Below are 27,474 nucleotides of genomic sequence, written 5' to 3'. Positions count from 1 at the left end.
GCACAGCTTCAAAGAGCATTGAAAGCAGTTTGAAAGTGCATTATTCTGCATGTGCGGAAGGAGCCATCAGCAGTTTACATGATGATTCCATATTGGATGGGAAAAAATCTAAGGCTATCTACTAATTTGTGCCTCCTTTAAGATTCCCAGAATAGGGGATGCATTTTTCTCAATCTTTTTGGAGTGAAGAAGCCTTGGGGAAACAGGCACTTATCCAGAATTCCCGTCTTATTGAATTTTATGATATGCCTTGGAATATATCATACGATACACACGGGGTAAGAAGAGTGGGAAGACTCTTCGAATGTTCGTGTTTATTTTATATAAACTGTTTATTATATGTTTGGCTAGCAATTTTGCATGTTCCATCTTCTGATTATAGCTACCAGACTACCAGGCTGGCTCTTGCAAACAGAAGGATAGGATTAGCGCCCCCCACATTCTTTGCTTCTGGTATCATGTCCTTGTGAACAGAGAGTTTGAATTTAGCTGTTAGGCCTATCAGTGGCTATTAGGTATACGTTCCTTTTTTAAGTCTTTTAGTCTTGCAGAGTGAAACACATGCTCTCAGTAACAGAAACAGTGCATCTCTAATGGCTTGACCGTTAACAAAAGGCAGATCTCCCACAACACTTTACAAAAATTGTTCTATAATCAAATCCTTTTTTTTTTTTTTTTTGGTCTTTTCCTTGTGGTGTTCGTAGGAGGCAATTTCTGTGCTGGTTATGATTTGAAGGAGCTGGCCCGCAACCCAGCCTCGGTCAAATTCGAACAAGATGTCACAAAAGGTCCTGGTCTGATGGTATGTTCTTGGAAACAGTCTGGGGGGAAATCCTGACAGTTCTGTCAAACTGAAGTCCATTTCCATGGCTGCCTTGCATTTCGCTATGGAAACCAGCAACCAGGGAAAAAAAAAACGGGGATGGGAGAGAGAAGGAATCTTCTCATCTATGAGAGTAACTAAAACCAAATGGGGTTGTTTTTTCCCCAACGGAAAAGTTATATGTCCAGTCCCTGTAAACTTGGAAATTATGTGCGCTATTCCCTGCTTTTTATATAAATGTGAATTATGTGGTGCAAATGAATATAGACCAGGGGCAGGGAAACTTTAACACTCAAAGAGCCATTTGGACCCGTTTTCCACGGGAAAAGAAAACACTTGGAGCCACAAATAATTTTTGACATTTAAAATAAAGATAACACTATATATATAGGGTTTTTTTTTTACCTTTTACTCCACTCATTCTGAGAAGCGCATGGATGCGCCCGCCCTGCTGCCTGCAGGGCAGGCAAGGATGGGGCCGACGGCTTGGCCTTGCTGGCTGCCGGGAAAGCGCCCGCCCCGCTCCAATGGGGCGGGCAAGAGGGGAAGCCTGCGGCGTGGCCCAGCCGACCGTGGGCAGTTGGTGCGCCCGCCCTGCTGCCTGCAGGGCGGGCAAGGATGCGGCCGGCGGCTCGGCTCGTGGATGTCATGCCCCCACAGAGCCTTTGTTTATTTCCCCTTTAGTTTCCCCACAGTTAGTATGGGTTTAGCTATGTTTTGTACAGTATTCAGTGGGAGGGAACCGAATTTAGTTCTGTCCCTTTAAGAAGCCCTAGGGCTGGTGTTCTACGGCAGTTATTACCCAGCAACCTGTCTGATTTGGCAGTTGGGGGCCAACGGAAGCTGGGTGACAGCAACAAGTTAGACAGTCCAAGATGTTTTAGACTCTCAGTATTTAACAGTCAAAGATGTTATAGATTCACAGTATTTAAGTTAAACAGTTATAGATGTTATAGTCTCACAGTATTTACAATAAATTCCAGACTCCAGAAAGTTTCTGCAACAAAGTAACCTTTATTTAGTTAGACCCGGGAGGAGTCAGGGTCTGTCAACATTGTTACAATTAAAGCTTTAAGTATTGAACTGTTAACTGAGTCAGTGAGTCTTACATTCTGCTTTGGCCGGGTGCAGGCACCTAAATAACCACCTGGGGAGCAGAACAGTGGAGCCACAGTGCAAGGGCAAAAGAGCCGCATGCGGCTCTCGAGCCGCAGGTTCCCTACCCCTGGTATAGACCTTCCATTATACAGAGAAGAGGAAAAGCAGAGAATAGCCATCCCCATATAAGGGTTAGACAGATTCATGCAAGAGAAGTCTGTCCGTTGAAAATACTCACAACTGAAGGGACTGTGCATGTGTAAAGGCTGTGTACTTTTGAATACCAAGTGCCAGGAGTAACAGAGGAGAGGTGTTTCCTCCATTTTCTGCTGATAAGCTTCCCAGAACCACATGGCTAACCTGATCATAGTCGGAAGCTGAATGTTCCCGTGGTGGCGAACCAATTGGCCATGCTGGCAGGGGCTGATGGGAATTGTAGTCCATAACATCTGGAGTGCCAAAGGTTCGCCACCACTCACTAGGTGGACTTTTGAATGGATTTTGTCAAGAATTTTAAGAAAGTTTGAAGAAGACATATAATGAAACATGTTTTCGAAATAATTTTAAAAACATATGAACAGTTCAGCCATTCATTGGAGATAGCTATCGTGATGGATAGATATTCACAGTGTTTCTCTCCAAATGTATTTTGCCCGATAGTTTCGGTTCTAAACTGTGTGTGTGGGCTGCACTGAATCAAAACTCTGCACGCACAAAAAAAGTTGTATTCTGCAGCAGAAAGAGCACTGGGCATAAGCATTATGCTTAGTTTGCATAATCTATTGTGCTTTTCTAGTTACTAAGCAGAGGGGAGCGAGAAACCGGGCACCAAAACTTTCTTCCCCAACTGCCATGAATTATATTCAAAATGACCTCTGTCATTTCACTCATAAACTTTCAAGCTTCTCTCCACAAGTCTAAGGCCTAGACACATATCTTTTTTTTTTTTTGGGGGGGGGGGGAATCAGCTAAACCTGAGATCTTTAAGATGTTGATTTTTCTGCCTAAATATTACATTTTATGTGTTTGCTGGACCTCTGGAAATGGAATACACTTTGAGCCAATGCGGGCCACTACCTGTAGATTATCAGAGCAGTAGGGTACAATCCTGTGATCCCCAATATAGGCATTTTAATTGTGTGCTATATGTCAGTGGCGTAGAGGTTAAGAGCAGGTGTACTCCATTCTGAAGGAACTGGGTTTGATTCCCCGCTCTACTGCTTGAGCTGTGGAGGCTTATCTGGGGAATTCAGCACACGCCAGCTGGGTGACCTTAGGCTAGTCACAGTTCTTTGGAGCTCTCTCAGCCACCTACCTCCCAGGGAGTTTGTTGGGGGGGGAAGGGAAAGGAGATTATAAACCTCTTTGAGTCTCCTTACAGGAGAGAAAGGGGGAATATAAATCCAAACTCCTCCTCCTCCTCCTCCTTCTCCTCCTTACCTTTGGTTAAAGGATGATGCAGTCTGACTAGGATACCCCAAGATGCTGGTTACTTAAGAAGCTGGGTTTCTTTTTTTTTTAAAGAAATCTTGGAGTGGTGGCAATGAGGAGAAAACATTCATTTACATGCAGGCAAACACACAACATGTAGATTCAGGGGGAGTGTGATGTGGTTGTGAGGGGGGAAGGAAAAGGAGTTTGTAAGCCCCTTTGAATCTAACAGGAGAGAAAGGGGGTATATAAATCCAACTCTTCTTCTTCTTTAAAGATTCTTGTACAATAATGTATTTATTTGTTTCTTTATTTAAAAATAGGGTTTTCCCTCTGAGGCAGAGGACATCTAGTTGGGTGATTCCCCCTGTCCAATCAGGGAGGCAGGAATTAATTTTCTTCCCATGGACCCTTCTCAGTGCGGTGAACTTCAAAGCATTAAACACTTTCAACATTAAAACATTTAAGACATTGAAACAGGATTTAAAATGTGGCATAGGTAATATATTTAAACCATTAAATGAAAACATGTAAATGCACACACTTACATACTGGTAACGGCATAACCAGAGGAGGGCTAATAACAGTTATCAGAAGTACTCCAGAAGAAGTCTTCAACTGCTTGTGGAAGAGTCCCTCTTGTATTCTGCATTGAACGATATATAATTTTAATTGCTACAGGGGCCTTCCCGTATGAGATTTTCCAAGCCTGTGATTGCTGCAGTTAGTGGCTATGCGGTAGCTGGTGGTCTTGAGCTGTCCCTCTTGGCTGACCTACGTGTTGTGGAAGAAAGTGCCGTCTTTGGAGTGTTCTGCAGGCGATTTGGTACGTTTCTGCTATCTCAGTTAACATTTTGAAAGGATTCAAGGGTGTCAGCTCACTATCCATGTCACTCTTGAAGGGAATCCAGCTGAATGGGGAAAGGCAGTATACCATATGTTTACAGTGAAGACAGCATAGGTATATATTTGTGTTTCTGTATTTATATATTGACTCCATGGAGAAGTCATTTTCACATGTTTGAGTGCTCCTTCTGCTGGCCACCCCTGCATGGTAGGTCACCATGGCCTTGCAGGAGCTCAGGTACTCTTCTTGGACACACAGGACACAACTCAACATGCTGTACCTTCTTTGTTGTAGAAGCACCACATCAGTCCTAGTGCCTGTGTAGCCCTGCTCCTCCCATCCTTTTGAAAGTTTGATGATAGCCATTCAATGAACTAAAAATGCTCTTGTATCAAAGTTCCATGTTCAATGATCAAACAGTTGTGAAAGTGGTTTGAAAACGCATTATTTTGTGTGTGCAGAAGGGACCCCAGTCTCCTAGATACTTATTTTATTTTAAGTCTGATTTGAAATTGAGCTTTTAGTTGATTTTAATTTAAATGTATTTTAACTTGATTAGATTGGATTTTAATTATTATAATTATTGTAATTGTTTTAATTGTTTAATTATTTATTTAATCAAATGCTATATGTTGTCCACTTCTATAAGCCACTCTAAGCCCTTATGGGGAGGGCGACGCACAAATTGAATTAAATAAACAAATAAACAAACAAATGTATATAAACATACTGGTTGGATACTCTTTTTTTTTTTTAATAAAGTTTTATTAGAGTTAAAATAGTTACATTATGTATAAACATGTTACAATGAAAACAATAAAGAACAAGAAAACAAATAAGAGTCTTATTGTTACATTTGTCCTCTAATCCAACACAATTCCTATAAAGGTTTACACAAAATAGTCCTTATCTCACTGTACATCAAGTGACTTCGCAAGTGGTCTCTGTTGCTGTTATCTTCGTCCGATATATTACTGTTGTTATCTGTCCTTCTAAATTTTGAAAGGAAAAAAAAACATATACTTACAGTTTTTATCTAAACAAAGTTAGGGTAATATCTTCCCTGTCCTACATATATTTAGTAATTTATAGTTTTTGCATAGATATCTCTTAATACAATATATTATATATCTTTATTTTTACTGTTCTATTTACTTTTTCCATCCAAATACAAAAGATACGGTTGCCAAATTTCGTTATATTTATCCGGGTTGTCTCTCAAAATCCATGTTAGTTTGTCACAATTCATTATTTCATAAATCCGTTTTTCCCATTTCACATGTTTTATAGGTTTAACATTTTTCCAATTTTGAGTTATTTCTAATCTTGCTGCTGTAATTAAATAAAGAAAAAGCGACATGTTTTTTTTAATTTTTATATCGTTTGTGATTCCCAAAATGAATATCTCCGGTTTCCTTTTTAGTTTAGTTTTAAAGATTTTGTTTATTGTATTAATCACTTTATTCCAAAATTTGGCCACTTTTTTACACTTCCACCACATGTGGAGTAGTGTTCCTTCGTGTTTTTTACAATTCCAACATCTTGAGTTGGAATTTTTATTTATCCTTGCTAATTTGATGGGAGTATAATGCCATCTGTAAAATGTTTTGTAAAAATTTTCTTTTAAGTTTTGGCAGCAAGTAAATTTATTATTGTTTCTCCACAGTGTCTCCCACTCTTCCATACTTATTTCTTTTTTTATGTCTTTGGCCCATGAAATCATATTTATTTTAACAGTTTCTTTTTCGGTTTTAAACCTTAATAGTAGGTTATACATTTTTTTAACTATGTTACAATCATTTTTAAGTAGGTTTGTATCTAATTCTTCATTGACCTTTGCAAAGTTCCAATTAATTTTATCTTTCTCAAAGATCTCTTTCAGTTGTCTATATGTGAACCATCCACATTTAATTCCCTCCTGGTTAAGTTCCTCTCTTTCTTTTAATATTTTATTTGAATTTGTTTGTTTAAGTGTATCTTTATATGTGGGCCATTTCTTTAAATCTGCATGTTCCTTATTTTGTATTGTTTCGGATCTTGAAATCCAGGTGGGTGTTTTTTGGTAGAAAATATCTTTATATTTGTTCCACACCCTGCCTAGTGCTTTCCTTATTAAATGCGCATTGAAATTCCGGTAATTTTTTGTTTGGTCTACTGGCCATAAAAAATCATGCCATCCTCTCATTAAATTAAAACCCTCTAGATTCAGTAGATGCTCATTGTCTAGTGAGATCCAATCCTTTATCCATAAAATAGCATTTGCTTCAAAGTATAATTGTAAATCTGGTACTGACAGCCCTCCCCTTATCTTTGAGTCTATCATATTCGTATAATTTATCCGTGATTTCCCTTTCCCCCACACAAATTTCATAATTTCTTTTTGCCAGTCTTGTACTGGTTTTTTTGATAAAATTATGGGTAAATTTCTAAATAGAAACATCATTTTGGGGATTACATAAGTCTTAATTATGTTTATTCTGCCTAAAATGGACACTGTTATGTTATTCCATTGATTTAACATCGTTTTAATTTCTTTCCAAATTCTAACATAATTGTCCTCAAATAGATAGTTGTTTTTTCCTCTAAGCCAGATTCCTAAATATCTAACCTTATTTGTTAATTCGTATCCCGTTACTTGAAAAATTTCTTCTTTTTCCTTTTGCGGTATATTTACTGTTAGGACTTTTGTTTTTTCTTTGTTAATTTTTAGCCCTGCTATATCTCCAAATTCTTCAATTACCTTAGTAATTTTATTTAATTTCTCTTTCGTAGGGTTTTCTATAATCATGGTAACATCGTCCGCATATGCTTTATATTTATAACTCTGTCCTTTTAAGTTTATTCCTTTCCATTGTTCAACCAAGTTCATTTTTTTGAACAGAATTTCTATATAAATTATAAAGAGTAAGGGGGACAGGGGACAACCCTGTCTTGTACCTTTAGTGATTGGGAAGGTTTTAGTTATATTTTTATTTATTATTAGTTGAGCCTCTTGCTCTGAATATATTTTATCAATTGCTGTACAAAAATTTCCTTCTATTCCCATTTTCCTAATTATTTTTTTCAAAAAACTCCAGTTTACATTATCGAATGCTTTAGCTGCATCAAGAAATATTAGAACCGTTTTTTGATCGATCTTTTTTTCCATATATTCTATCAGGTTTACCAAAATCCTAATGTTGTCCTTAGTTTCTCTATTTGGTAAAAAACCTGATTGGTGGATATTTATATAATTTTTCAAACTTCCTTTAAGTCTTTTAGCCAAAATTAAAGAAAAAATTTTATAATCTTGATTCAGCAATGAAATAGGTCTAAATTGTTTTTTAGTTATTTCTTCGTCTTTATCTTTAGGTATAAGTACTATGTGTGTTGAGGACCACGATTTTGGAGGTTTACGTCCTTCCATTATTTCGTTAAAAATTTTCTCCAAACTTGGGGCTATTATTTCTGCGGTAGCTTTGTAAAACTTATCCGTTATACTATCTGGTCCCGGGGATTTATCTTTCTTTAAATTTTTAATAGTTTCTATAATTTCCTCTTTAGTAATCGGACTATTTAAAATGTCTTGTGTTTCTTGTTTAATTTGGGGGATTTCAATATCTTCTAAATAACTTTCTATTTTTTGCTCACTAGGGTTAGAAATTTCTTTATATAAATTGGCGAAATAATTCACCAAAGTTTCCTCAATCTTACTTTCCTCTGTTATAGTTTTCCCATCCTCTTTTAGTTTCCATATTAATCTATCATTTGTTTGTTTTTTTAACTTATTTGTTAACCATTTTCCAGGTTTATTCGCCCATTCAAAAAAATTTTGTTTCAAATATTTCAGATTTTTTGCTATTTCGTTTGTATATTCACTCTCAAGTTGATGTTTGATCTTATCCATTTCTCTTTTTATTTTTTTATTACCAGGTCTTTTTTTAAATTCCTGTTCTATTTTAATTAGTTGTTGTTGCAAAGTATTTTGTTTTAACCGTTTCTTTTTGTTATATCTAGAATTCATGGCTATTAATTCACCTCTTATGGAGGCCTTCAGGGCGTCCCAAATTACCGTTGTATTATCTACAGACTTTTCATTAATTTCCATAAACTCCTTTGTTTTTTGAATCAATTCTTTTTTATAGTCATCTATATTTAGAATAAAGTCATTTATTCTGTATTTCATCATTTTCTTTTTAATGCTTAATTTCCATATCATCGGGCTATGATCCGATATGGAGCACTCTAAAATCTGAATATTTTCAGTGTGCGTCACAAGTTCTTTCGTTGCCCATACCATATCTATTCTGGTATAACATTTATATCTATGCGAATAGTAAGTATAGTCTCTTTGATTATTTTTACATTCTCTCCACACATCTTTCATTTTTATTTGATCCATCAAATTGAAAAATGTCTTTGGGAGTTTATTTGTGAACGTACATTGCTTACCTTTTCTGTCTACATCAGTGTCTACCAACCCATTAAAGTCACCCATCAATATTTGTTCTTCACATATATTTTGTAACAATTCATCTTGTAGTTTACCATAAAAACCACTTTTTTTTTGGTTGGGAGCGTATAATCCTACTATCAAAATTTTTTTCCCTTCACAGTTAATCTCCACTCCTACATATCTTCCTGCACTATCACTGAATCTTAATACCGGCTTTAATTCTTCCTTTACATAAATAACTACTCCTTTTTTCTTTTTCATAGAGGAGGAGTGAAAAAGTTTACCCAAGCCTTTATAATTTAACAGTTTTTCTTCCTGTCTCTTGACGTGCGTTTCCTGAAAACACGTAATTTCTGGATTCAGTTTCTTAACATAGTTAAAAATTTTCTTTCGTTTCATGGGACTATTGAGCCCATTCACATTTAATGAAAAAATAGTCAAAGGCATTGTCTTACCTTCTACGAAGTTAAGTAGAAGAGGTCGAAGGTTGGGTTTCTTCTAATCCCATTCGTCTTACCAACTGGTGTACTTTATCTCACATATTAACATCTTAGCCATTTTCACTATTCTTACTTAAATTATTAACCAAATAATCTCTATTTCTTAAATCTTTAATTATTAACCTATAACTTACCTATTAACCTATATACCTTCATTTGAACTTGTTCTTACATAACTATAATTGACTCTTAATAAAGTTACGTTCGTATCCACGTTTAATATGTAAATACACAATCTAAAATAACCATCACGAAAATAGGTGGATTTTTTCTCCCCTATATTTCAAACCATATCGCAAAGAAGCAAAACCAAATATCCATACGTATTATGTATTTTCCCTCCCACCTTTTGTTGTTCCATTTCAGTTACGTCAACTTATTTTTCTGTAGCTTTTCTAAACAGTCATTAGCTTCTTGCACATTGTTGATGTTGCGTCGTCTGGATTTATGTGTGAATGATAGTCCTTCTATTGTATTCCATCGGAACGTTATCCGGTTGTCCTTCAACCATGTGGTCAGGGGTTTATATAGTTGTCTTTTATCCAAAATAAATTGGGGGGTCTCTTTCAAAACTATTATTTCTTGACCTTGCACTCTGAATCTATCCTTTGAATGCTTCTGAAGGATATCGTCTCTAGTCGTTTTCTTCCAGAATGTGACCAAGACATCTCTTGGGGTTCTCCTCGTTCTAGCCGTTCTTGTATTAATTCTAAACACTTTTTCTAAGTTTTCTTCTACTTTTAATTCTCGTATTTTAAGGAAAGAGGCTATTGCATTGGTAACAATCCCTCTTAGATCTTCGTTATCCTGTTCCTGTATTCCTCTCAGTCGCAGGGTGTTCTCTTTTGATTTTAGTTCAATTAAAGCCATTTGCACCCGCATATGATCTATTTCTTGTTTCATAAAATCGTTTTGGCTTTCTAGAGCTGCTACTGAGTCTTTTGTGCTTTTAACTTCATCTTGGACCTCTTTTATCGTTGTTTCCATCTGCTTTAGATGAGTTAGATCTTGCTTAATATCTTGTATTTCACTTCCTAATTTATTATAATGATCGTCCAGTTTATTAAATCTGTCTTTGGTTTCCTCCTGAAAGTGCTTAGTCTCCTCCTGGAAAGACGTAGATGCTTTTTGTAGACATGTAGTCATTTCTAATAGTTTTTCAAGTTTAAGGTGTAATTCCCCATTTGTTTTTTCTGGAGTCATTGCCTCCATGGTCATTTTACCATTGCTCTTTGCTTTGTTAGTAGTTATCATTTCTAGAGTGCAGGGGCGACTTTCCTCTCCATTTTTAAATCAGAGTCTTTAGTTATTTATTTTCCTCTCCCCTGTGTATATGTCACTGTCCACTTGAGGGCACTGGTGTTACTGATAGTACACCTTCAGTTCCCCAAACCTCCGACCTCTGCCACAGTTGGATTAGGCACTCATTCTCGCTTCCCTTAAATTCTTAGAAGGTGCCAATGTTTATACTTAGCAGCTCTGTCGTCTTCCTTCTAATTCCCCTCCTCCTCTTATTATTTATTTTTTTTCCTTATGCGTTACTGTTGCCGCTTTGGCTTTGGCTCTTCGCTCCGTCTCCTTCCCCTCCTCTCCCTCCGTCCCAGCTCATCAATCTCCGCCCGTCTCTCTGTTGTGACGTACTTCACCTTCAGACTCGGTGAATACTTAAAGTGAGAGGCACACCTCGTAATTTCACCATGCCCACAGAGAAACACTTTCTTTTTGTCACCAAGTTTATTCCGTTTTTATTCACTTTCACAAGAATGTCAGAACCCCTCTACCTTCTGGCTCCAGAATTCCACAACCGCTCCTCAGCCTTCCCTCACTGCCGCTGAGGCTTCCGCTGCAGCGCTCAAAGACGCCGCCTTCACCTCCGCCGCCGCTCGAAACCTCCGCTCTCCGCGGGGTTTCACTACGTTGAAAAGGGGTTTGTTTTTTTCCCCAGGCTTCCCCTTACCCTTTTTCTTGCTGAAGGGTCCAAGGTTGGTGGTTCACCTTGGGGGGCGTAAGCAAAACGAGGGTTGGGATGCCGCGCGAAACGTCTTGCGGCTGGTTTCCTTGGGGGCTGACCCGGAAGTCCGGTTGGATACTCTTCACCACCAAACTGTTTTGTCTCAATTTAGTACTTTCAGTGGTATTTGATTGTGCATATGTATCTCAGAATTGAAATCATAACTTATAATTTGACAAAGAATAAATAATAAGTATGAAACTGGAATTCTGGAGGAATATTGGTTGACTGTATGCATTATTATTTTGAATCAAACTCCCTATTTTATCATTCTTACAAACAATCAATATTCAGGGTTTTTTATAACTAAGAAACTGCTCCAAAAATGAAAATTGGGCTGCCAATTTTTTAAAAAAGTCATTATTGAAGGAAATGTGAGAGTTTTAAAATCAAATCATACATTTATTTATTTAGTTGCAGGTTTTATAGTGTGCCTTTTTCTAGAAGACTAAAGAAGGAGATATCATTTTTTTTGTATTGCCTGTTTGATTTCCTAGCACAGTCAGGCTAATTTCTCTAGTAAAAATTACACATGTGCATAATCCAAAGATTTGATTAGGACACTAATTAAGGCTTGAAGCCATAAATTGGAGAGATCAACAAATCAGGAAAATATATATTTTAGTTTCGAAAAATGTACATGTCCCTCACCACAGACCGGCTGGAGGCTACTCACAAGTAAAAGAATACAATAAAATCATTAAAAAATGTAAAACAACTTTCAGTAGATTTAAATGATATTCACAAAGCAGTCTTCAGGATAGAAGGTGACAGATAAAAGCCTGGGTGAAAAGAAATGTAAAAGAGAAAATTCTTCAATTAAAAGGTTTGTCTGAAAGAATTTGGGGGTACAGTCATGCAAGAAATTGAATAATGTATAGTCCACAGTAGAGCCAGTGAGAAGCAAAGCTAATTCATCTTTAAAATAAGGTAGCTTAACATCTGACATCCCTCTTTTAACTACTAGCTTTTCACTGTTGTTTTAAATGGTCTGAGAAAGCCTGTCTCTGGAAATCATGTGTGTTCATATTTAGAGACTGTTTAGCAAATAGATAGCAATTGGATTATTCACTCTGTACCACTGTTCTTTCATCACAGGCTATATGGAAGTATCTGTATTATTTCACTGACATAGCTGCTTTTCTTCAAATAGGGATATTTGTTGAATAAAGATTGGTGGATTTTTTTCTGTAACCCTGTTTGCCTTTTTAGGTGTTCCACTAATAGATGGTGGCACTTTAAGACTGCCAAAACTGATCGGTCTTTCACGAGCCCTTGATCTCATTCTCACTGGTCGGCCTGTGAGTGCACAAGAAGCCTATGATTTTGGACTGGCCAATCGGATTGTTCCCAATGGTCAAGGTTAGTGCCTGTGTATTGTCTCACTGAGACACATATTTGTACAAGAAGCTATAGGTCGAATGGAGTATGAGGTTGCAGGAAGCCGATATCTACTGGTGTTTCCATTTCGCAATGTTGTAAAAGCCATTGGGGAGAAAAGTGGGGTATAAATGCAAGAATAAATGTTGTCAAAGGCAACACAATTCTACAATATCCAGGATCACAATCTGTGGTTAGAAACTATTTCCGGTAATGAGTCATGAGAGCCCTGTTTTTTTAGGGTAGGTAGGCAACAGGTAAAATAGAGGATTACCCTGTTTCCCCTAATATAAGACATCCCCGAAAAATAAGACATAGTAGAGGTTTTGCTGAAGTGCGAAATATAAGGCATCCCCCGAAAGTAAGACATAGCAAAGTTTTTGTTTGGAAGCATGCCCGACGAACAGAACACAGAAAAATAAGACATCCCCTGAAAATAAGACATAGCGCATCTTTGGGAGCAAAAATTAATATAAGACACTGTCTTATATTCAGGGAAACATGGTACTAGTGGTCAGGGTTGTATCGGAAGGCTGGTTTGAAATAAAAGACTGTTCTCTTGCTGGATTTAATTGGTAAAAAATGAAGAAACCGCATAACTTCTGAGAAAAGCCAATTGTGTGGGTTGAAAATGCTGCTGATATTTAGGTTATGGTTGGTAATCTGAGGGAATATATCTGCATTATTTATTGCTTTGTGGTTGGATTTTGCTTTGCATATACCATTTTTTGTAAACTGTATCTTCAAATCTACTTCTGCCTTCCCTCACAACCCTGGGTTGCCCAGCCAAGGGTTTCAGAGTTTCTAGACATGAGAGTTGAATCAGTTTATGTTCAAATTGGTCTTTAATGCAAATATAAAACTACTAGCAGGCCCGGCCACACATTGCTGTGGCTAAGTCTGGTGAAGTGGAAAAGAAAGAAAAGGGGAAGTGAATGGTTCGAACATGTGTCATTGCACAATGCTTGCAAGGGAGGGGAGGGGCAAGGGGCCCCTCGCTCCCTTCCCCCTCTCCCGTTCCCTTGCATGGCAACCCGCCCCGTCCCTCCCTAACATTCCCCTTTCTCTGCTAGGGTGGGTGGGCCATGTCCAGGTGGCTGAGCCTGTTCGTTTCACTCCGTTCCCTTGCAGGCAAATTACCTAGCTGAAAACACGCTGGGAGGCATGAGCTACATTGTGTTCAAATTTCAGAGCGTTTGGTCCAGCAAACCCCCGGACTCTCCCTCACTTTCCCCTTCCTCCACTAGGGTGGGTGGGCCATGTCCAGATGGTGGACCCCATCTGTTTCACTCCAAATGGCAGCGGTTTGCAAGGAAGTCATGGTTGTTTCCCTTGTATCAGAGGGTGTTGGTTTGACTGCCAACAGATGGCGCTCTTGCGGAACAGAAATGTGGTTCCAACTGTCACAGGTGTGGCATGTACACAATAACGGGCACAGTTGTGACATGTACACCATAGGAGGGTGTGGAAACAGTATGGAAACCTGGCCGCACGCAAATGCGACATTGTGTGAAAATTTCAAAGCAATCGGTCCAGTAGTTTGGGAGATTACCTGTCGGCAGAAAAACGCACTGATAGATTTTTATATATATAGATAAGTGGCTGAAATGTAGAATTGATTTTTCTTTTGTGTTCTATTGTGCACAAACAACAGCCATACTAAGAGCATATGGGAGGCTGAAATGCATTTTAGCAGCATAGGGTCAGACGTCATAACTGTCCAGAACAAAGAGGTCCACAGACACAACTAACATTTTTTTAGTAGCCTACTACGTATGGGTGTGTGTACACACACAAATTATTTGTAGCTCAGGAGCTGCCTGAAAGGGAAAAAATGTCAAGACTCTTTCACTTTGTGAAATCTTTATTTGGTCAATTTTATTCACCATAGGTGCACAGCTAATTACAAGCTTGGCTTTCTTACAGTTTGGGGTGGAGATTGGTAGAATACATTCAGTTCTCGGGATCACGGAACATACCCTTTGCATGTGAATTTCAGGCATTGTTCCTGTTCCCGTAGCTAGCAATTGGCTGCTCTTCGTGAACTTCATTCCATTCAGAGGGCAGAACCCTGATCCTGTTTAATTTAGAGTGCGGGTTTGCAAACATGGAAATACATTTCTTCCAATAACAGGGGTGTGTCTTTTCATGAAAACACGTTCCTGCTGTTAACCTTTGATCACTGGAAGGGAATTACCTCTGTCAGGTAAATGTAGACAACTGTTCTCTGACCAGTCCCTGGAGCTTTCCTGTGGAGGAAAAAGGAAGACCCTATGAAACCCGCTTTACCTCATTCTGTACTGGCTAGGAAACTGACTTTAAAGGGGCAGTAGCAGCTGCTTTGATTGAGATTAAACTGGTCTGACTGCTGTTTCTCTTGATTGGTTAACAAAACAACGATAGCATACACTTCATATCTGAACTCAAAGCAAGCTTTTGGAAATCGCTTTTGGGGCTGGGTGGGAGTGTTCATATTGTACCAGAGTTTTTTGAAAGGAAATTAGCCAGAAGCCAACTAGTCATAACAAAACGGTGCAGATTCAGATGTTTCTTTTTTAGGCTCTCTGTATATGTGTATGTTTAAAATTAGATTATTTTGCTTGTGGAAATGTAATGGGGGAAGAGGGAGGTCGTTCATAACACAGTGTGTTATTCAGTCCCTGCTGAAGCTGCTGCCATTCTTCTAGTCCAAGAAGTGACTAACGTCTCTGCAGGCTTGCTGTCATCTACGGCGTGCATTCTGATATCCGGATTCCTTTTAAAATATGGCTGTTTTAGTTGGCTCCAGGAGAAGTATCTTTTGAAACAAATGTGAATGAAACCCTGCTTTGTTTACCCGGAGCCTGGGATGGCCCCATGTGGGCCAGATTTTCTGTCCCTTTAGCAGTTCTCCCAGATCTTAAAGTGTGGAACAATGTTTGCCCCCAATATGACTTTCAAGGACAACTTAAAAAACATTTTCATGCATAAGAAAGAGTGATATTCTCTAATTTAAATATTACTTCTCATTTGGTTTTTCTGTGTCGTTAAAGCTGGTCATGGATAGTCCATAATTCTGATACGTTTAATGCCTCTTGTTGACAATTTTATTAGTAGTTCTGTTAGTGTTTTTGCCACCTGTTCGGAGAATAGTATAGCTACCCAGAAAACACCAGTAAGCTGTCCCTAGAATTGGCCTTGGGATCTTGAATCTGGTCATGGCGGATCTCCCTAAGCCATCTGTGGGTTTGTTGGATCTTAAAGACCCATATGAGGAAAGTGATTATACCTTCTATAGGAGCAGCAGTGGCGTAATGGCTAAGAGCAGGTGTACTGTAATCTGGAGGAACCGGGTTTTATTCCCCGCTCTGCCGCCTGAGCTGTGGAAGTTTATCTGGGGAATTCAGATTAGCCTGTATACCCCAGCACACGCCAGCTGGGTGACCTTGGGCTAGTCACAGCTCTACAGAACTCTCTCAGCCCCACCTACCTCACAGGGTGTTTGTTGTGAGGGGGGAAGGGAAATGAGTTTATAAGCCCCTTTGAGTCTCCTACAGGAGAGAAAGGGGGGACATAAATCCAACTCTTCTTCTTCTTCTTCTTCTTCTTCTTCTTCTACTACTACTACTACTACTACTATATTGTACTCTTGTTTTTGTATGTGTGTGTGTTCTGAAAATTGAGGTATCTTCCATAAATTCAATGCACAAAACAGCTAGTTCTTGATGGCAAAAATTATATGTTCCTTAAATTAACCCTGGTCAGAAATGAAATTCCTTTGAAAATTTTTAGTGTAGATGATTCTAAAGTCCTTTCAACATTCCCTGTTTTCTCATCTTTGATGAATTACTTTTTTAATCCCTTCCTTGTGTCTAGAAGGTAAGCATCTAACAATACAGACCTAAGCGGAGTTATACCTTTTGAAGCCCATGGTTGTAGAAGGTAGTAACTGAGTTTAGGATTACATGCAGTGGTGGGATTCAGCAGAACCAGTTGTTAAAATGGTGCTTGTAAACAACCAGTTGTTAAATTATTTGAATCCCACCACTGGAACTGGTTGTTAAATTATTTGAAACCCACCTCTTCATATGTGGATGGAATGTGAAGAGGTTAAACAAATGTGGAAACATGTCTTGCCGTATATAGAAAAATATGTAAAAGTACGATTAAGGATAAATGTAGACCTATTACTTCTAGGAATAATTGATAATAAAGAAATAGAACAAAGACAGAGGTCATTGGTTAAAATAATAAGAGCAGTTCATGCTGTAATAACGATGGAAAAATCAGAAAATATGGACAATACAGAAATGGCTGGAATATGTATTGGAACAAATACAATTAGAAATGTTTGGAATAATGTCAAGAAACCAGATATGGCAAGAAAAACAAATGTCAATAACAATAGAACTACCACCACTGTTGCACTCTGGCTATAACCAATATTTCAAATACGTATATTTATAAGTTTATATACATGAGTTTATATCACTGTTCATACTTTTTACATATTTCATTGGTTGTAAATACAATCATTTCTTGTCGACTACATCCAACCGGTAAGTTCAACTTATTTTTAACAATGATAACAAATAAATTCAGGGTCATCCGTATTAATTCAGGTAGGTATTTAGTTCATACTCTCCCATCAATTCAGCATCCTTAAGGTAAGTGTTTAAACAAGTGTTTAAAAGAATTTGGACTTCTGTCTGTGTACAATTTTGGACTTATCATTTAATACATACACCTTAAGGATGCTGAATTGATGGGAGAGTATGAACTAAATACCTACCTGAATTAATACGGATGACCCTGAATTTATTTGTTATCATTGTTAAAAATAAGTTGAACTTACCGGTTGGATGTAGTCGACAAGAAATGATTGTATTTACAACCAATGAAATATGTAAAAAGTATGAACAGTGATATAAACTCATGTATATAAACTTATAAATATACGTATTTGAAATATTGGTTATAGCCAGAGTGCAACAGTGGTGGTAGTTCTATTGTTATTGATGTTGACTGTTGCACCCCCCCCCCCTTTCTTATGTAAGAAAAACAAATGGACATGATGATGATTTGGACAGAATTCACAGACTGCTTGATTGAAGTTGGAAATACAGAAGATAAATGGAAAAGAAGAGTTGAAAGAATGAACCTGCTGCTGCACATTTGAAGAAGAGAAGAAAAATTGGGGGGGGGGGAGGGGAAAAAAGGGGGTAAATGATATTAAGGATGTAATAAAAGGTTGTAAAATACATGTAAACATATCAATCCAAAATATCAATAAAAATCCTAAAAAAGAAAAACAAGAAGAAAGGAAATGATCCGCATAAATTAATGGTCAGAGCCAAGAACTCCACAATTGCATCAGATTTGAAAGAAAATTGCTAAGAAGAATAAATACATCAATTAAAATCACCTACACAAGTGATATAACATTACAATATAAATAAAACCGTTTAGCAGTTTAAAAGTAAGGTAGAACAGCAGTAGGTATCCTAACATTAATAATGTCAAAAGGATTTTATATTTTTCAGCTTTAATAGTATTGTTGAAAACTTGGCTACTAGAACTGAGGTTCCACTGTTATAATCTGACAGCAAAAAACGAATTAGCTGGACCTTGTTTGTTGTGTTACACAGATTTCTCTCTGTGATACACCTCTGGAGATGCCAGCCACAGATGCAGGCGAAACATTAGGAACAAGATCTACTAGACCATGGCCACACAGTCGGAAAACCAGAGGCGTTCCTCCCATTGGGCAAAGTGAGCAGTTGCCCAGGGCGCCCCCTTGTGGGGGGCGCAAAACTGCAGGTTTGTTTGTGGGGTTTTTTGTATTTTCAGTGTTTTTCCGTTTTTGGCCTGCAGAGGGCGCAATTTTTAGGCTAGCAGCACCAAAATTTCAGGGAGGTTTCAGGAGACTCTCCTGGTGCTATCACCCAGGGTTGGTGAGGTTTGGTTCAGGGAGTTTAAAGTTATGGACTCCCAAAGGGGGTGCCCCATCCCCCATTGTTTCCAATGGGAGCTAATAGGAGATGGGGCTACACCTTTGAGGGTCCATAACTTTGGACTCCCTGAACCAAAATTCACCAACCTGGGAGGTATCATCAGGAGAGTCTCTTACTGATACCACTCAGGTTTTGTGAAGTTTGGTCCAGGGGGTCCAAAGCTATGGACACCCAAAGGGAGTGCCCCATCACCCATTGTTTCCAATGGGAGCTAATAGAAGATTGGGGCTACACCTTTGAGGGTCCATAACTTTGGACCCCCTGAACCAAACTTCCCCAAACCTGGGTGGTATCATTAGGAGAGTCTCCTAAAGATACTCTGAAAGTTTGGTGCTTCCAGCTTAACAATTGCACCCTTGACAGCAGGCACCCCCCAAATTTCCCAAGATTTTCCTTTTTAATTCCCCCCCCCCTTTGGCATGGATTTAAAGGGAGAATCTGAGGTCCCCAGTTTAAACATTAAAAGTGATGCTGTTTCAGGGTGGGGGAGAATCAACCCCCAAATAGCATCACTTTCAATGTTGTTTAAACTGGGAACCCCAAATTCTCCCTTTGAAGTGGATTTAAAAGGAGAATCTGGGCTCCCTAGTTTAAACACCATTGAAAATGATGCTGTTTGGGGGGTGGATTCCAGCATCACTTGCTTAAACTACTACCAGATCTAGCACATCTGGTAGATTGCAGGGGGGGGGGGCACAGACTGTGTACTGTGTACTTGGGTCCTTAGTCTCTATGTCATGTGATTTTGTTTAACAGCAAGAGTTGCAGGAATAAAACTCTTAGAACGCCCTGCCCAACACACTGAACATACCCCTTAAGTTTCTCTCTCTGAGCAGTTTTTTCTTTGACTGAGTTCTGATCCTGGGCAAATTTATCTGGTCAAAAACGGAGAGGGAGCAGAAAGGAATTAAGCAGTGGGTATAGAGTGGATTTAGCATACCTCGTTCACCAGTTTTGCTATTAAAATCACTCAAATTCCATGTTCAAACACACAACTTGTCCCTGTTATATGTAGTTTGACCTTTTGTTTCTTGTTGAACTTGGTTACACATTCATTTATGTTTTTTTTTACAAAGCTACAGATAAAGAAAGTTTTTTGTGTCAAATTTAAGCTGCCTGTGTGTTGGGCACATGAGTATTACAAAATTTTGCTTATGCTTAGGACTGTAAGATGACTCTCTTTGTATTTTTTTGCTTTCAAGTATTTGTTGATATAACAGTGTTGGTTTTGGTAATGTTGTTACTGAATTAATCAATGTTTATTTACGACAACCATCAAAGGTTTCGATCTGTGTAATATTTTTGGAAAATATTTCTAGATATAGAAAGCAGTGGTTTCCAGCGCACGAATAGTAAGATGTTGCTATTTCTCATTAAAATACCACTTGCTCAACATCTTATGTTAAAATATGCATTCACCGAAAATGGGGGGAAAATTCTGAACCTAACACACCCAACTTTATTTTTAGATTATTACTTCCATGGCTGCAGTGAATACAGGTCATTTACAGCCAGAATACTTGGCTTTCTTTAGAAGATGATGTTTAGACATGGCATTTATGTTTCATAGACTACCTCAAAGAACATGGCATTTATGTTTTATAGATTACCCTAAATAACAGTGTAGGAGAATGGAATGGTGTTTAATGTCTAAATAGATGGACTAGTAAGTGGCCCACTGTGACCGGTTTGCGCAACACTTTGCAGATAAAAATTTGCAAATTTGCAGGAGCAGCAGTGGTGTAGGAGGTTAAGAGCTCGTGTATCTAATCTGGAGGAACCGGGTTTGATTCCCAGCTCTGCTGCCTGAGCTGTGGAGGCTTATCTGGGGAATTCAGATTAGCCTGTACACTCCCACACACGCCAGCTGGGTGACCTTGAGCTAGTCACAGCTTCTCGGAGCTCTCTCAGCCCCACCTACCTCACAGGGTGTTTGTTGTGAGGGGGGAAGGGCAAGGAGATTGTCAGCCCCTTTGAGTCTCCTGCAGGAGAGAAAGGGGGGATATAAATCCAAACTCCTCCTCCTCCTCCTCCTCCTCTTCTTCTTCTTCCTCCTCCTCTTTCATCCATTCCAACTTGGACTCTACATTAGCAATGACAGGGATAGAGGGTGCCAACTTATCCAACTGTGTCCGATATTGACTCTGTACATGTGGACAGGATCCTTGGAAGCTTGAGGCCTACCATCTGCTTGTATGATCTTTGCCCTTCCTGACTACTTAAGTCTTCCAGGGGGAAGGTCTGGCTGACTGGAGTTGAGAGTTGAGAAGGTCTGGCTGACTGGAGTTAATGCTTCCTTAAGAAAGGGGTGGTTGCCCCACCCTTGAAACAGACTCTGGCACGTCCTTTTCTGAAGAAGTCTACCGTGGACCCAGGAGATCTCAATAAAGATCAACCGGTCTCAATTTTTCTGTTCTTGAACAAGGTGATTGAACGTGTGGTCACTGAACAACTCAAGAGCCTTTCTGGGTGAGGCAGATGGTTTAGATCCCTTCCAGTCTGGTTTCAGGCCTGGTTATGGGTCTGAAATAGCCTTGGTCACCCTGGTGGATGAGTTGTGTTGAGAGCTGGACAGAGGGAGTGTGACTTCGTTGATTCTTCTGGACCTCTGAGCAATTTCTGCACTGGGATTGGGGGGCACCATTCTTCAGTGGTTCTGGTCTTGTCTGTAGGATAGGTTTCTGAGTTTGGGGACTGCTGTTCAGTCCCTTGGCTGTTGGCTTATGGGGTCCCACAGTGTTCTGTCTTGTCCTCTGTGCTCGTTAACATCCATATGAAGCTGCTGGGTGAGGACCAGAACTTTGGCCTGAGATGTCACCAATATACAGAGTTGTCCCCAATATACTCCGTTCTATCTTGCACTTCCAGGTGATCCCAGGGAGGCTATGGAAACTCTGAACTAGTGCCTGGAGTAGCTGCAGGCTAGCACATTGAAGGTTAATCCTGACAAATACTACTGGTGGGCAGAAGGACTTTAAGGGGTCACCTATTCTTGATAGGGTTGCGCTTCCTTTGAAGTCTATAGTCGGGTGTTTTTAGATCTGGGTCTACTGTTGGATAAGCAAATGTCAGCTGTGGCCTGGAGTGCCTTTTACCAGCTTCAACTGGTTAGCCAGCTATGCCCATTCCTGGGCAGAAAAGCTCTGTCCACTGTGGGGTATGCCTGAGTTACTGTTCTGAGCATTCCTTCTGTGAGAATGGCTAATCCTACATTGCAACTCAGTATCTTGCTCCCACATGATGCAAAGGCCAGATCTGCACTCATTTAGAGTTACTGTTGGCAGCCTCTGCTGAAGACGGAAACATCCAAATTAGATTTTTTTCATTACACTCTACATGGGACTGTTCTTGAAAAGTGCTCATAAACTTCAGTTGGCACAGAACGTTTTATCCTGGATGTTGACTGGAGTGAGTCATAGAGACTATATCTCTTCAGTCTTGGCCCAAGTTCGTTTCTGGGCAAAATTCAAGATAAAAATACATTAGAAAACCATTAAAGTAACCCCCTCTCCCAAATATAACTCCTCAAAACAACCATTAAAAGAATTTTAAAGCCCATATAGTTTGGGACCAGCAAACCCGAGGGTCTGCCTCAACCCTTATGAACCTGTCTGATTACCATGATTATCTTGGGGGACCCTGTTTTGGTTTCCTCCATCTTCTGAGATTAGGTGGGTGGCCTTCTTGGTCATGGCACCAAAGCGCTCTCTCTCTCTCTCTCTGTCTCTGTCTCTCTCTGTCTGTCTGTCTGTCTGTCTGTCTGTCTGTCTCTGTCTCTCTCTCTTTCTGTCTCTCTCTGTCTCTGTCTCTCTGTCTCTCTCTGTCTCTGGAAAGTCCCCTGTGTCCCAGCCGTTTCTGCACAAAACACCTAAATTTTTGTAGCCCCACCCCCCTACACAAATTTAGTCTGCACTCACCCCCTGGAAATTATTCATGGCTGCCATTAGGTGTGCCCCCCCCCCCCCCACACACACACACTTTTGGGTTCTGTATGGAACTGATTCTGCAGTGCCTAAAAGCTTCTTGCCGCAATTCTCATAGCTGGTATGACTGACATCTCAAAGATTTAGCCCCCCCCCCCCCCCCAAAAAAAAAACAATGCAGAAAATGGCGCCCAGGAGGAAATTCAGGGAACCAAAGAGATGTGGGAAACATAGTAAATATATTGCACATCAACGTAAGACATTTTGAAAATGTTTCAACCAGAGAATCATTTTAAAAGGGATTAATTTAAAATGTTTTGAGGCTGGAAATAAAACATTTTCAGGGCATGAAGGGGAAAAATTATGCCAAACTCCATGGAGGAAACATTTTATTTCCTGTCTCAAAACGTTTTAAAAGGTTTGTGTGGAAAGGAAGAAGACTTTTTTGTTTGGTTGACATTCCCGCAATGATCCCTCCTTTCTAGCCAATGTTTTATGTTTTTGATGAATTGTAATTGTTTTATATGCGTTTTAACTGTTTTTTAAAATTCTTTTAATGGTTGTTTTGAGGAGTTATATTTGGGAGAGGGGGTTACTTTAATGGTTTTCTAATGTATTTTTATCATGTATATTTCACACTGTAAGGGCAGAAAGGTGGGATATTGATTTTGTAAACAACAACAATAATAAAGAGAAATGCTGGGATTCCAGACTGCTTGAAAGTTGCACCTTTTAAAAAGTTCCTAGAAATTCTTGTTCGTGGCTCTGGTTGTTCATAAGGATACTGCTCTGTAAAAACGGTTGCTTTGCATTCTCTAAAACTGAACTCCTACACTTGAGTGGAAAAGTGCTGGGTCTACAGCAGTCTCACCGAGACCTGGAAAGGGATCCATCTGTCCATCCATTTATATATCCACGTGGGATAGAAATGATGAGTAAACTTATCTTGGTTTGATTTTGAATGGGATTCAGTGATGATTTCTTTTCTAAAAAATTAGAAAGGATTTTTTCCCCCCAAGGTTATTCTGAAATCTGGATCTCATCACGTTCCTGACGAAATTGTAAGTTTTATGGGGCCCAGATGTCCTCCCCATGGTTTTTCACCCTTGCTTTGCTGCCATATTTCTTTCCCTTCACACTTTTTTATCTAGTGGCAACAAGGAGAAAGGCCTTATGAAAGGCCAGTCTGCAGTGCCTCCATTCTTCTCTGGCAGCTGGAATGCCGTCTTGACAGGTTTATAGGTGAAAGGGATCCTGGAACATGTAGTTTTCCAGGATAGCCGATGTCTGTGCTAAGTACTCATAATCATCTTCATTAATCTCCCCAAACTAGTTGAGGGTCAGGAAGTAAATGTTTAAAGATGAATATGTGCTCAGGAGGTCTGGAAAACTACATTTTCCAGGTGCACTAGCATCTGCATTTCTGTGTTCTAAATGCCACTGAGATATAATGATTAGAGAGCCAGACGTAGAAGTGTTTGGATTTATATCTCCCCTTTCTCTCCTGTAAGGAGACTCAAAGGGGCTTACAATCTCCTTTCTCTCCCCCCCCCTCACAACAAACACCCTGTGAGGTTGGCGGGGCTGAGATAGCTCCGGAGAACTGTGATTAGCTCAAGGTCACCCTGCTGGCATGTATTGGAGTGCACAAGCTACTCTGGTTCACCAGATAAGCCTCCACAGCTCAAGTGGCAGAGCAGGGAATCAAACCCTGTTCTCCAGATTAGAGTGCACCTGCTCTTAACCACTGTACCTTGCTGGCTCATGGTGTAGATCTGAGAGGTCTAAGATGGACTAAGATCTGGGAGGTCCAGATTCTCTGCCATAGAAGCTCACTGGGTGATCTTTGACATATCTTACAGTCTCAGCCTAATCTACTTCTCAGGGTTGTTGTGAAGATGAAATAGAGGAGAGGAGAATAGTGTAGACTGCTTTGAGGAGCCAATGGAGAAAAGTGGCTGATAAATGAAAGAAAAACAATGAATTAAATAATGTGACAGTGTGATAAAGACCTTAAAAAGACATATCCCTGTAACTGCTAAATAAGTTGGGATGGGGTAGGAGCTAGTTGTGGTGATAGTGATGAGGTAGGATACAGAGCTGTATATATATGTTTCATACAGGTGTAACCTCTTGTCCCTTTTTGTCTTGCAGCGCTTCAGCACGCTGTTGAATTAGCGGAACAGATTTCAGCATTTCCGCAGCAGTGCATGCGTCGAGACAGAGACTCCGCTTACCACTCTGCGTTTGATGCTTCCTCCTTCACCGAAGCCTTGCAGTTTGAGTTTGACAAAGGACTGGAAGTGATACTGACCGAATCTGTTCCTGGTGCTACTAAGTTCTCTTTAGGACACGGGCGTGGTGGAGCAAAATTATAGGAGTTCACTATTGCCTGACATCAGTTAAAGCATTTATTTTCTATGGACTGAGATCTTGAAAACCGAGGTTCGAATCTGCACTCTGCCATAAAAACTTTCTGGGTGACCTTGGCTCAGTCACACACTCTCAGCCTTGACCCTGGCAAGTAGTTGGATGGGAGACCACCAAGGAATACCAGGAACGTGACGTGGGTGCAGGCAATGGCAAACCACCTCTACATATATCTTGCCTTGAAAACCCTACAGGGTCTCTGTGAGTCAGCTGTGACTTGATGGCAATAATAATACTTAATATTTCAGTGTTAAGGTCATAATAAGGAAAGTTACTTATATCTCTCTCATTAAAGTGTAAACTATTTTTATAATATGGTAGATGGAACATTTAAACTGCTAGCAAGGACTGCCATTAAAAGAAATTGTAAATGCAAATTAGAGCAACCCAATATTTACATATTTGAAACCTAAAATAGTTGCCAATTAACTGAATTCAGTATTTTAATGTGCCAGAGGAAATGTTTATAATTATTACTTTACATGGCTAGTTTTTAAATGTAAAGATGAATGTTTCTTTCTGTACTCAGTAGAAGAAAATTACTTTGGTAAGGCATGACCGCTTTACTCTTGTCTGCAACCATAAGAATTCCAAAGAAATAAATTCCGCAGTATTTAATCTGCAAACGGTGCAGTCTTGTGCAGAATTACTGTAGTTTGAGCCTATTGATTTCCTTGGGTTCAGTGAAGGTTTCTCTAATCTGGCAATCTTTGGGGAGCAGGAAGGGTCTCATATGTGCATGCACAGAACTTCTCCAGCCAGAAAGATTCTGTCATTCCTTTCAGCTGGGAAGAATTGCAACCTGTGTTGAAGTGAATTAAAAATTACTTATATACAGGAGCTTTGGGAGACAAAAGACTGTAGATAGGAATGAACGTGTTCAAGATTGGGATTTGGGTGCTTGGGATCCAAAAGAATGATGCAATAATTGTTATTTAGGCAATAAACACTGGAACCATCAGAACAGGCTCAGTGAAGAGGTGAGGAAGCAATCATCTTTAGAATTGTTGAGGAGCTGATACAAGGCCTTATTAGGGCTTTTAATGGGGGCATAGGTTATAGATATATATTTTAGGAAGGGGGAAGATTTATGGTTTTATTTGATTGTAAGCTGTCTTGATCCACAAGGCAAGGTGGACTATAAATATTTTAATGAATAGGAAACATCAATCACAGAGGAGTACAGTGGGCAGACTGTTGTGTTTGCAATGGAGTTCAAACACCATGGAGACAAGGATTTTACTAATGGGCTTTGTTTTACAGTCTAGCCTACCTCATAAGGGTTGGATGAAATGGGATAACTTTATATATGCCACTCTGGGCTTATGGGAAGAATGTTGGGATACAATTGTCATGAGATAGCAGTTACTTTTGACAAAGGTTTTCATATTGCCGCCAGAGGGAGAGAAAGATTGCTGACAACACAGAGACTTAAAATTAGCTAATAAAACTGAACACTTTATTGTGGTATAAAATTTGGCCATAGCCAAGAATTTTATTGGCTTGACAGAATAGAAGGCGTAAGGCGCAGCATGGGGGTCTGATCCGGTGCTGAGCAGTCCTGTAGGCTGTCCCTCAACACCTGCTTTCCACAAACCCACCTGTTTGAGGAAACAGAACTGACTAGCCAGTGGCAGGCAGCAGTGAAGGGAAAATTCAAGTGGGCGTTGGGCCACTGTTTGAAAATTTCCCTGTTACTGTGGGGCGCAAGCCAACACAGCCCACGCCTGGGCTCAACAATCGTCGCAGCTGCTCCCTTCCCCAGACGGCAATGGCGGCCCCCGGTAAGTTGGGGTCGCTCCTTTCTCTGGCACTAGGAGATGTGTTGGGTTTATAAATGTATGTGTATCACTGGCAGAAGATAAACACCTACTGAACGCTCAAAGAGAGGGTGCCTCAGCTTATTGTGATAATTTAAAGCTAATTCCAAAAGCAAACTACCAATTTTTCCTCCATGAAAGAATTTTTTAAAAACTTGACTACATGGTTCACCACCAGATGTCCTCCATGAGTAGGAAAATATAATGCCCATAGCGATATTCCATACTGTGTGTTCATAACATATTAAAAGACATTTGAGCAAACACAAAATATCAGGCGGTGAAATATGCTTTTAATAGTGTTAGTGTTTGATTTCTGTTGCCTGAAATACCTCGCAGAACACTTTGTTCTTTTATTTACCAAGGAAGTATTTTTCTGTATCATTCACAATTGGGAAAAAAGGTCCTTTTCAAATGGGTAATTTAAGAGATCCTTGCAGGCCATCCCTATTGAGATGTCTCGACAGCATTAGTGTCCTCAGATTTTTATATGAAAGGATTGTGATCTGAATCCAAATCAAGGCACAGTTCTTCAAAGTGCAAATAACGCCTTAGCCAAATGTGTATAGCAAAGAAGATACAACACTCTGGCTCCTTCCGCACATGCAGAATAATGCACTTTCAAACTGCTTTCAGTGCTCTTTGAAGCTGTGTGGAATAGCAAAATCCACTTGCAAACAGTTGTGAAAGTGGTTTGAAAACGCATTATTCTGCGTGTGCGGAAGGGGCCTCTGTTTGGAGTGGGAGAGCATTCAGTTTGGATGAAAGAGAAAGCAGTAGCAG

At 39.5% G+C, this 27,474-nt stretch overlaps 1 protein-coding gene across 1 annotated transcript in view; it reads left to right on the top strand.

The window, feature by feature from the left end:
• Positions 1-25,497, top strand: part of LOC125438952 (carnitinyl-CoA dehydratase-like) — a 34,807-nt gene extending 9,310 nt beyond the window's left edge. Inside the window, exons 3-6 of the mRNA XM_048507713.1 lie at positions 705-802; positions 4,034-4,178; positions 12,358-12,507; positions 24,596-25,497. Coding sequence (XP_048363670.1) covers positions 705-802; positions 4,034-4,178; positions 12,358-12,507; positions 24,596-24,819 — 617 coding nt within the window. The 3' untranslated portion in view covers positions 24,820-25,497. The remainder of the gene's footprint in view (positions 1-704; positions 803-4,033; positions 4,179-12,357; positions 12,508-24,595) is intronic.
• The last annotated feature ends 1,977 nt before the right edge of the window (positions 25,498-27,474 follow it).

The sequence above is a fragment of the Sphaerodactylus townsendi genome, linkage group LG09, assembly GCF_021028975.2.
Source record: "Sphaerodactylus townsendi isolate TG3544 linkage group LG09, MPM_Stown_v2.3, whole genome shotgun sequence".
In the NCBI taxonomy this organism is placed as follows: Eukaryota; Metazoa; Chordata; class Lepidosauria; order Squamata; family Sphaerodactylidae; genus Sphaerodactylus; species Sphaerodactylus townsendi.
This window is presented reverse-complemented; position numbering and strand designations above follow the sequence as displayed.